This window comes from Harpia harpyja, chromosome 7 (genome assembly GCF_026419915.1).
Source record: "Harpia harpyja isolate bHarHar1 chromosome 7, bHarHar1 primary haplotype, whole genome shotgun sequence".
NCBI classification, from domain to species: domain Eukaryota; kingdom Metazoa; phylum Chordata; class Aves; order Accipitriformes; family Accipitridae; genus Harpia; species Harpia harpyja.
The window spans coordinates 15760985-15771871 of record NC_068946.1 but is presented as its reverse complement, the minus strand read 5'-3'; the positions used below and the strand labels follow the sequence as shown (position 1 = coordinate 15771871).

General features: G+C 57.9%; 1 protein-coding gene across 1 annotated transcript; it reads left to right on the top strand.

Annotated features, from left to right (window-relative positions):
• Positions 1–4294: 4294 nt before the first annotated feature.
• Positions 4295–6074, top strand: GBX2 (gastrulation brain homeobox 2). Its single transcript, XM_052793552.1, has 2 exons — positions 4295–5005; positions 5442–6074. Exons 1-2 carry the CDS (start codon positions 4495–4497, stop codon positions 5963–5965), a joined length of 1035 nt encoding a protein of 344 aa, XP_052649512.1. The 5' UTR covers positions 4295–4494; the 3' UTR covers positions 5966–6074.
• Positions 6075–10887: the final 4813 nt, after the last annotated feature.

Below are 10887 nucleotides of genomic sequence, written 5' to 3'. Positions count from 1 at the left end.
CCGTGCTTGGGGTGGAAGTTGCGGGGAGAGGACCCCCTCCCCCGCCCCCACCGAGTTCCCAGCCTGAAATGAGTTCAGACGGGAACACGCGAAGGAGTTAATGGGATTAAACGACGAATAAAGGGGTTTGGAGTTGGGTTGGGGGGAGTTGGTTTTTTTTTTTCTTTTCCCCTGCTTGGAAGCCGAAGCGGGGAGGCGGGAAGGGGGTCCCGGGGCTGCAGCGGGCACGCGTGGGGCGGCGGGTGGCAGCCGGTGGCAGGACCCCCCCGGCTCCGCACCCCTCCGCACCCAGCCAGCACGCCCTTGCCGAGGGCCAAATCCTGCTCTTCCGCCCCCTCCCCATCCCTGTTACTCCCGGCTCCTGCAGCCCTTCCCTGCAAGGGGTGACAGGGTGTAAGGATGGAGAGCCCTGGCAGCATCCCTTGTTTTGGGGTTCAGCGCTCACACCTAATCCCTCTATCATTAAGTACAGGCTGATTTTTTGAGGGGGGGTAGTTTTGCTCATGGTCTCCCTCCTTGCCCACCCCTCTTCCCTAGGGAAAAAAAAAAAAATCACTTTAAAAGCACAGTAGGGTGAGATGCTTTTGGTGACGTTTCCCATGCAATTAAAATTTCCGCGGTGAAGGCAGAGGGTCTTGCAAGAATTACCTCGCTAGGGTCTCCACAAGCCTGAGTTTTGCTTTTGATAAAGTCACTGGTTTTATCAGCCTCTGCAAAACAAAGCTGCTCCCCCACCCCCCCGCGATGGCCCAGCAGCCTCAGGGACCAGCACCTTGCTCCAAATAACGCATCCCACCAGCACAACCCCCCTCACCCCGAAGCCTGGTGGGAGGATGGACACGAACCTGTGTGCCCCACGGAAACCCCACAGCACAGCTCCCTACGAACAGGCTGGAGGTGCCCAAAGAAGCAGCCATCAGCCCCCCCTGGGCACACGGTGGGTCGAGCCGCCATCCCGGGCAAAGGGATGCTCTGACCTCTGCCACCCTACGGACCCGCAGCCGGAAGGCTTCGAGCACCTCCCAGTTTTCCTCTTCCTTCCCGGTTCCCCTGTTTCACTTCTTCGCTCTGAAAAGCTGTACCTCCTCCCTACCCCGATTTGGGGGAAAAGCCCACGGTTTATTTAGCACTTGCCAGCCAAGAGGCCGCCAGAGTCACAGACACGCCCCCCCCCCCGCCCCCCCAAATCTGCCCAGTTCAAAGATGCCACTACAGATCTGATGCTCCTTTCCTGGGAAGGACTTGGGGCGGGGGGCGCAAAACCTACCAGAAGCCACCTGCTCTTCCACAGTCCCTACTCGGGGTGATGTGGGAACCTCCCCGAGCAGCCCCTGGGTGCCACATTTCGAGCTGGTCCGGGTCTGCACCCACGCTATGGCCCAGGGGGGGAAAGGGCTTCTGCCCCCCCCCCCCCCCCAGCCAAGCATGACCCTCCAAAATACTGATTTCTCCCATATACTCAGATTTAGAGCCCCTGGGAAAGGCTCTTGCTGTGTCCCAGTGGCGGTGGGGGTCCCTCCGTGGGGTGCGGGGGTGGCTGGCCGGGCTCCCCTGCCTGCCCTGCCTGCCCCTTGCCTCCCTCCCGCCTGTTACACTTCCCAGACACAATCACGCTCCGGTTGCTTCTCCGACAATCAGAGATCGCCGGCGTTTTTCTCCGGGAGAAAAATCAGCTAATTATGTGCCAAACAAAAAGGCTATTCTCGTCTGAAATAATACTCCCGTCTTGCAAAGGCACTTGTTTGTGGGCAAATTTTGAAGAGGGCTGACAATAAAAACAGCTGCAGGATCTGGGTGTTGGTACACATTTCCATGCCCTGCCAGATTACCATGCCTAATTATCTCCCCTTTCCGCAATCTAACGCAGTTTCCTGAAAAGAGATGATTTTCCACACACCCCCCACACCCCCCCACTTTTCTATTTAAACGAAAGCTTTGCTTTTCCGCAAGGATTTCCAGCCTGCTCTAGTTGGGTTTGGAAGGAGCGGGGGATGCTGCTGATTTGGGGGGCTGGAGGGTTTCGCTCAGCTCCATCCGCTGCAGTGGGAAGGAACGGGAGGCAGGAGAGGGGCCGCAATCCGATGACGCCTGCTAGATGATGGGGAAGGGGGGAGAAAGGAAAAAAAAAATATTTGAGAGAAATAACCATGCGTGCGGCTACGAAGCATCGATGGGGGAGATCAAAACCTCGCCGGCACTGTGCTGGGAAAAATCCCAAGTGCCGCGCTACCACACATATGGTGGCCTCCGCAAGACGGAGCTGGGACATATGGAAATGAGCTGTATAAGTAAACTTTTCCCAGTCCCTTGAAGTCAGAGATGGGCCCCAAAAGCGTGTGCGCGCATACACATACACCCCCCCCCCCAAAATCCATAGCGGCAGCTGCTTCGATGGCCATCCACCCTGTCCCATTTGCCACATCCTGGGAAAAATTGTTTCTCTGGCAGAAATGCAGCATTGGGGAGGGGGGGACCCCAAAACTCCCGCTCCAGGCACCCAGTGGGGCTCAGCACTCCAACAGCTGTGGCAAAATGGGGTTGGGGAGCCAGACGCAGGACAGGGTGGTGAAATTGTGCTAAGGCCCAAAAGCAATAACCCCCCATAATCGTTTCTGCCAAGAAAAGAACGGTTTCAGATGTTGGCTGGAAATGTGGAGGGATAAACTGACCCAGATATCCGGGCATGGGGTGGGGGGCAGCGCCCAGCTCCCCATTTGGGGAAGCCGCTGAGCTGTGGTGGTGGGAATCAGCAGCAAATGTTTTTTGGGGGGGGGGGGGGAGGGGGGCTGCAAATGCCACTTGCTGAGGCCTGGGCAGGAGGTTGTGACCCCCCCCAGGGGACAAACCCCATTTTGGGGGGGGTAAAAGCCCCCATCACTTTGAGAGGGGGGGTCCCTTGGGACGTGCAGCTGTGCCGATGTTGGAGGGACCCCCTCACCCCTTGCCTTCCCCCCACGTGCCCTCCGGGTTTGGGGGGGCCTGAAGGGTGGCTGGCCGAGAGGGGTAGGATTTGGGGCACAGAGCGTCGCTGTATCCACCCTTGGCACCCACCGGCCCACCTGCCATGAGGGGGGAGTCACCTTCCTCTCAGGGTGTGCAGCCCCCCCCCCGGTCTGACCTCTGCCATTCTGCTCCGGAAAACATGAGCATCAATTAGCTAAAAATGAGCGGCTGGTCATTAAGAGCTTCCCAAGCAGGCAGGCCAGGCAGGAGCAGGAGCTCCCACTGACCCTTGGTTTTGGGGGACACCCCCCCCCAGAAGCCACTTTTAGTCGGGGGTTGTGCCCAAAAGCCCCCAAAACCAAGCCCAGAGGCGCAGCCGGCACCATTGTCCCGGGAAGGCTTCAACTCCCCAAAGGCAGGAGGGATCCCACCCCCAGCCAACTCCTTTCCTTTTTTTTTTTTTTTCCTTTTTTTTGCATTTAATTTTATTTTCCAAACCACTTGATCTTTGCTTGGGAACCTCCATTAATTGCCTGGGTTTGCCTCTTCGCCTGGTCCCTTTATCATTATTTATGGCCTTTGAAATTGTGTAAAGTTCCCTTGACGTTCAATTTACAAGTTTGGGGGCTTTTTTTTTTCTTTTTCCTTTTTTTTTTTTTTTTGTTCCAGCTTTTGTCCTTGCCAAAGACGTCGTGTTGGAAAAGGCTTTGAGCCGGCCAACATGAGAGGCTCGCCGGAGAAAAGGGAGCAGCCCTCCACCGCTTTTAATTCCGCCGTGTTGCTGAATGGCTCTTTTACATAATTGCAGAAGCAATTTCAAAGCCAAGCCAGGGGCTGACTTTACCCAGAACCACATGGAGCCTATTTGGGGGCTTTTCACCAAAAAAAAAAAGGGGGGGGGGGGAGAAAAGCGTGAATAAAATAGTGGACATTTTTTTTTTTTTTAAAAGGGAGGATTCAGCGCTTTGGAGGCACCAAATTGGTGTGTCTGATGGGGGCTGTCACACGCCCTGGGGAGCCCACGGAGGTCCCCGAGGGCGGCGTGGGTCCCCGGCGGGGCGACCCGCGTGGGGGTGGGGGTGGGTGAGAGTGGGTGCTCACGCGTGGGCCGCCCCGTCGGGCGGTGCTGGACGGGGAACACCGGAGGGGGGGGAGAGAGAGCGAGAGAGAGGGCGAGAGGGAGGAGGTGCTAGGGGCGTGGTCTCACCTCTCGTCCCCGCCCCTCCGCCCTCCCGCCCAATGGGAAGCGGCAGCGGAGGCCACGTGGGGCGGGCCGGGTTCCCAGCCGGGCAAAATGTGAATGGGCGCGGGGGAGCGCGGGCGGGCAGAGCGGCGGCGGCGGCGGGCGGGCTCCGCGGGGGCGGACGGCGGCGGCGGGCGGGGGGCCAGCCCCGATGTGCGGGCGGCGGCGGCGGGCCGCGGCCCCGCTCCGCCCCGGCTCTGCCCCACGCTTGGGCGCTGCGCCCCGGCTCTGAGGAGGAGGAGGAGGAGGAGGAGGAGGAGGAAGAAGAGGAGGAGGAGGAAGGTGGTCGCTGCCGCCGCCGCTCCGGCATGAGCGCGGCTTTCCAGCCCTCGCTGATGATGATGCAGCGCCCGCTGGGAAGCAGCACGGCCTTCAGCATCGACTCGCTCATCGGCAGCCCCCCGCCGCCCGCCCCCGGCCACTTCGTCTACACCGGCTACCCCATGTTCATGCCCTACCGACCCGTGGTGCTGCCGCCGCCCCCCCCGCCGCCCCCGGCGCTACCGCAGGGCGCCCTGCAACCGGCGCTGCCCCCCGCGCATCCCCACCACCACCAGCTCCCCAGCCTGCCCACGGGTTTCTGCTCCAGCCTGGCTCAGGGCATGGCCCTCACCTCCACCCTCATGGCCACGCTGCCCGGCACCTTCCCCGCCTCCCCCCAGCACCAGGAGGCCGCCAGGAAGTTCGCAGCCCCGGGGAACTTCGATAAAGCCGAGGGGATACCCCCGGACGGCGGCGGCGACGATGGCAAAGCCTTCCTGGGGAAGGACGGAGCCCTCCTGCCCTTCCCCGCCGCCGACGCCGTCCAGGCCTCCCTCGGTGAGTGAGCGCCGGCGCCGGCGGGGGGAGCGGGGGGGGGCCGGGGGGAGCGGGGTCCCGCCGCCCGCTCCGCGCGTCGCCCGCCCCCCGCCCCCCTCCGCCGGGGCGGGCTGGAAGGGGTCGGCGGGAAGGGGCGGCCCCGGGGACGGGGGACCCCCTGGGAGGAGGCAGGGTTGGCCCCCGGGGGTCCCGAGGCCGGCCGAGGAGAAGGGAGGAGGGAGGCGTCGAGCCCCCGCCGCTGGAGGAAAAGAATAACGAATCGAGCCCGAGCGAAAGCCACGCGAAAAAAAAAGACACCCCCCCCCCCCCCCGCTAAAACCCCCAAAGCCAACAGTTTTCGGGTGAGGGACCTGTGGGCCGGGGGCGGAGGGGGGGAGCGGTGGCCGGAGGCCGCCGGGTACCAAACGCTAACGAAAGGCCTCCGCTTCGCTTCCAGCCGGGGCTCTCCGGGGCCAGGGGAAGGAGGACCCCAAAGCAGAAGAGGACGCGAAAGGCAAGGAGGAAAGTTTCTCCATGGACAGCGATCTAGACTATAGCTCGGACGACAACATCCCCGGCCAGGCGGCTCACAAGGAAGAGGACTCTGGCAACGCGCTGGAGGAGAACCCCCAAAACCCCCCCAATTCCACCAACACCACGTCCACGGGCAAAAACCGGCGGAGGCGAACAGCCTTCACCAGCGAGCAGCTGCTGGAGCTGGAAAAGGAGTTTCACTGCAAAAAGTACCTGTCCCTGACGGAGAGGTCCCAGATCGCTCACGCCCTCAAACTCAGCGAGGTGCAGGTGAAAATCTGGTTCCAGAACAGACGGGCTAAATGGAAACGGGTCAAGGCGGGCAATGCCAACTCCAAGACAGGGGAGCCCTCCCGAAACCCTAAGATCGTGGTACCCATCCCGGTGCACGTCAGCAGGTTTGCGATCAGGAGTCAGCATCAGCAGCTGGAGCAAGCCCGGCCCTGATCTCTCTCCCCTACAGCTCAGAACCACAAGTTTTTGAGGGAAAAGTTTCCAAATCGGGGTTTAAAAGCAACCCACCCGAAAAAAAAAAAAAGAAAAAAGAAAAGAAAAAGATGCAAAAAACCCCTAAAGCGAACAACAGCCCAACAAGAATTCCCGCGCGAGCGCATGGCAAATCCCCGCCACGAGCGAACTTTAAAGCGAAACTTTCCACTTACCGAGTCAAGCGAGAGTCTGCGAAGGAAAGAGGCTCGGAAACTGTTATGGTTCGGAGCAGGAATATCAAACCCTGGAAGAGACACACACAGATATTTATTATTACGCTGCCCCGCTTTGTACATACTCCCGCTGTCTTGGCTGCGATGGGGACCACAGATACGGTACAGTGTCGGCGCCGGATCCAGCAGCGATTTGCCGTTGTCCCCCCCCTTCACTGGCAGAGACACCCCCAGCAAAACCCGCAGTGCGCCTTTAGCCATCTTTGGGGGTTTGTTTCTTATCGGGGGCAAAAGGTAAAAAGACGAGAGAACAAAAAAAAACAAAAGAAAACTAAGAGTTTCATTTCATGCCTTTTTTATTGTTTGATTTTATTTCCGATGGCTGAGTGGCAGGCACTGGGGGACGATTTTTTTAAATATATTTTTTGCCTGGCTTTCTGTCAATTTGGTTTGCCTATTCTACCAAGCCATGTTTAAAAGAGAGAGGGGAGGAAAAAAAAAAAAAGCACGATCTTCTCTATTGTGTTTAATTTATTTCAATGTAGCTTATTTCTTTATAAGTTATGAAATTTAAAAGCAAACTAAGTCTTGTGAATAAAAACCGACAAAGAAACAAAAAAGACAAAAAGAAAAAAAAAAAAAAAAAGCCCTCCATCCCCCGGCTGTTCTGTCCAGAATTTGGCGTTGAGCTGATTTTCTTTTCCCCTCCTGTGCTGCCGGAGTGGAGCGATGCTGCTCTCGCCTTTTTTGCGAAGCCACATTTATTGTCGGGGAGGGGGGGAGACGGGCAGAAAGTTTCCTTTTTTTTTTTTTTTTTTTTTTTAATTTTGGGGGAGCGGGTTGGAAAGGCTAGAAAAAGGCTTTTTGTGCGAGTAAACGTGTGTGGCCTCGACGGAGGGGGGGCACCCCTCACACCATCACACCCCCCCCGGTAACCGGTGGGCTCCCAGCCCCCTATTTTGGGGGGTGCAGCCGCTCTCCCCCCAGCCCCGCGGCCGCTCTCGTTGCGGCACAACGCCGTTGTGCCGGGGGGCTCGGGGGTGGGGGTCGGGGCCGGAGGGTCCCGCGTCCGTGTGTGTGTGTGTGTCCCATCCTTTTCACCCCCCCCTCCTTTTTTTTTTTCCCTCACCATTTTACGCAACCCGGCGGCATCCGTGCCGGTGAAACCGTACCATTGGCGGCGGCGCCTATTTGGAATTAAAAAGCGTTAATTTCCCGAGGAAAACGGAGTGCGGGAAGGGGGGGGGTGTCTATTAAAATTAAACGGGGGGGGGTCATTCAAGGGAGCGATTCGTTCCCGAGGCAGGCTCCGGTGAGTAAATCAAGGCTTGGCGGTGGTCACATCCTTGCACTTCATCTTCTATTATTATTATTATTATTATTATTATTATTATGATTATTATGTAACGCTGAATTCGGAGGGAGCTGGCTCCGGGGGGCGGTGTGGGGGGTGTTTTGGGGGGGGGTAGCGGGGGTGTCCCTGCTCCCCTATCTCACCAGCCGTTCACTGAAACGAACCGGCCCCGGGCAGCAGCGCTGCCCGCCGCTGCCTGCTGCTGCCGGCCCCACGGGCAGCCGCGGACGCGCGGGGACTAGCGGGAACCCACGGGTAATTCCAGCCTTTTCGGCAGCCGCCCGCTCCTTTAGCTCGTTAAAAAAAAATTATGATTATTATTAATAATAATCATAATCATTTTTGGTTTCTTTTCTGTGTGGGAGGGAGTGCGGAGCCGGGACACGCGTGGGGTGCACCCCCCGAGCTTCCCAGCGGTGCTCCTCTTCGGAGCACTTTTTTTTTTTTTTTTTTCTCCTTTAATTTATTTTGGTTCGGTTTTGGTGCAAAGGGGGATGCTGCTTGGAAAGCACAACAACCCGGAGCCGGCTCGGGCGAGCGGCAGCCCGGCTGTACCCCCCCCTCCTCGGTGTGTGTGCTGTATTTTGGGGGGGGGGAGCAGCTGGTGTCGTCCCCCCCCGCCGGGGCAGCCCTCCCTCTACAAGCCAGCATCTGCCCCAGGCACAGGAAAGTTATTTGCTCCGCGGGTTGGGGTCCCCCATCACCCCCCCAGGAATGGGGCTTTGGGGCTGGAGGGGGGAGCCCCGGGCCCCGGCCCGGAGGAGAAGGAGATAAACAAGCGAGGGGGTTGATAGCTGTCATCATCACCATCATCATGGCTTTCATTTGGCTGCCTAATGAGTCAGATCACAGGCAGAGAGAAAAATTGTCAATCGCCCAGGCTCTAATGAATTTTTTTGCAAATTGTAATCAAGCCAGGCCGTCTCAGCTCGCTGATTAATGAGACCCAGGAGGCCCGGCCAGCACCTCAGCTTTTTATTCCATCCCGTCCTCCCTGCACTAAATTAACAGCAACTTGTCTGAGCTTCAAATTAACTCCCAATGATTAATTCTGATGGGGGGGTCTGAAGAATAGCTCGTCCTAATAGGCACTGGCCTCTGATGCTGTTTGAAATTAATACACTTCCCCTTTGGCTGCCGGCTTTAATCCAAGGTTGGGTTTTGACATCACTATATTTGTTGTTACAATAAATTCCTCTTACATCTGCAGATCAAATAATTGCACTGCTCGGGGAGCGCAGCAGAAATGCCGGCCGCTTCACAGCAGCCCAAAGTCGGAGGGGAAGGAAAGCTGCCCACTCCTCTCTGCCTCTCCTCCAGCCTGCCTTAGGAAAAACCCTTTTTTAATATGTATTTAAGTTTGGTTTTTTTTGTTTTTTTTTTTTTTTTAAGCCACTACTGTTCAGCAGCACCAGGATGCGGTGGCCGGAGGAGGTGACCCCTCTCTGGCGGGGCAAGGAGCATGCTGCCTCGCTCTTAAATAAGACATCACAGCTTTTAACCCCCCCCCCCGCCCCCTCACCCCCTCACCACAGTGACCTGGCAAACTCACCACATGCCAGGGCTGCTGCAGAGACCAGACAAACTCAGCACATGCCAGGGCGGGGGGGGGGACGACTCCAGCTGCGGCTCCCACTTCCTCGGAGGGGGCAGCTCTGCCTTCTGCCTTGTTTCTGTTTGTATTGACTTAATTGGTTTAATTATTTCAGCTGGGACTGACCAGGCTCAGCTTTGTGCCTTTTACCTGCCCCGGGGATGTGGCTGCCCCGCCGATAAGGACCTCTTTGTGCCTGGGTGGGGAGTGCCGGACTCCCCCCCCCACCTCCACTGGGGTTATCCCCTGTGATGGCGGGGGGCCTCCCCACCAAACATCCCCCCAGAGTGGGGCCGACCCCAATATCTGGAGAGATGGGTGAGGGGGTCCGTACCCGTGCTGGGAATACCCCCCCCCCCCAAGGACTGAGTATCTCCCCTATTCCCCAATGGGTGCAAGTTACCCCCTGCAAGAGACACCCACCCCTCTGGGCATACTGTCCTACAGGATCGGGCCCTCATTCCCCCCCCCCCCGCACACTTCCACGGGGCCGTATCAATCTTCATCTGCGAGGAAGAGAGCGATGAGGCCGGTAAGCGGCCGCCAATGCAAATTCCCGCCGTCACCGTCATAAAGCACCCGGAACCCTGACACACAAAAGCAACACCATATGTACGAAGACAACCTGTATGAATTATAAATTGCATCATAAAAATTGATTGCCTATCCCAACCCTTCAGAAACACACGCTGGGGGCAGGGGTGGGGTGGGGGGAGAGAAACCCACCCTGTGTCCCGAACCAGCTGCCCCATGGCCAGAGGGGGATGCTCTGCCAAGCCACCCGGCATCCCTCGTGGGTGCGAGGTCCCTTCCCGTCCCCCCCTCCGCCGCCGCGGGATGCTCGCCCGCCCCTTGCTTGCTCTTTTCTCCCTCCCGCTACGCCTGGCCCATAGAGAGCCTTAATCTATTTATTTCAAGCCACTTCATCCTCTCTCCCGCTTTTGTCCCTGCCCCAGCCTCTGGCTTTGTGGCAGGACCGCTGAGGTTTTAAAAGCCCCTTCCCCTATAGTTTGAGGTCTCCTTGGCTGCCTGAATTACAATGGCTAAAACAGGATTACACTGACCTGATCCTATTAAACTCGCCAATCGATCTGTGCCGCCCTCCCTCCGGCTCGGCAAACTTACTTGCCCAACTTTCCCCGGGGGCTTAGCCTAAGAGAAGAAGCGAAAGGCCGCCTTTCCAAGCAGGCCTGCTGGAGGAAGGAGGGATGGAGGCTATTTGGGTTTTTTTCGGAGCCATGTGGATTTTAAACCTCTGCTTTAGATCCCAGCCTCTCGGCCCCAGAGAAAACCACCAAGTTTTCTTGGTCTCGCAGGTGCTCTGACTTCCAGCCCTGGTGGGAGATTAAGTCATATAGACAAATCATATAGAAAGGGGTATTTTAGCTATGAGCAAAATGATTCTCCCGCCCTTTGGTAAGGGCAACCCTGAAGCTGGGGCATGCAGGCTGCTGGTCCTCCTTCTACAAACAACCTGATGCGGAGAAAAACCCCGGGGAATAAACAGCCTCAGCCCCCTCGCTGTGATGCTGAGCGTGCCGGACCGCAGCCGGAGCGAGGGCTGCCCGCGCTCGAGGTGCCCCGTGAGCCCCTCTGGTACCTGCTGGGGCTGGGACCGCCCAGTGCAGCGACGGGAGCATCTCCCAGCCGATGCCCTGTATCCCTCTGTGCCCAGAGGACTGTGTCGCTGGTGCAGGCAGGGCTGACCCAGCAGTGAGACCTTCCTCCCTTTTATTTATAAAAGGAGCGGAGGAAGAGG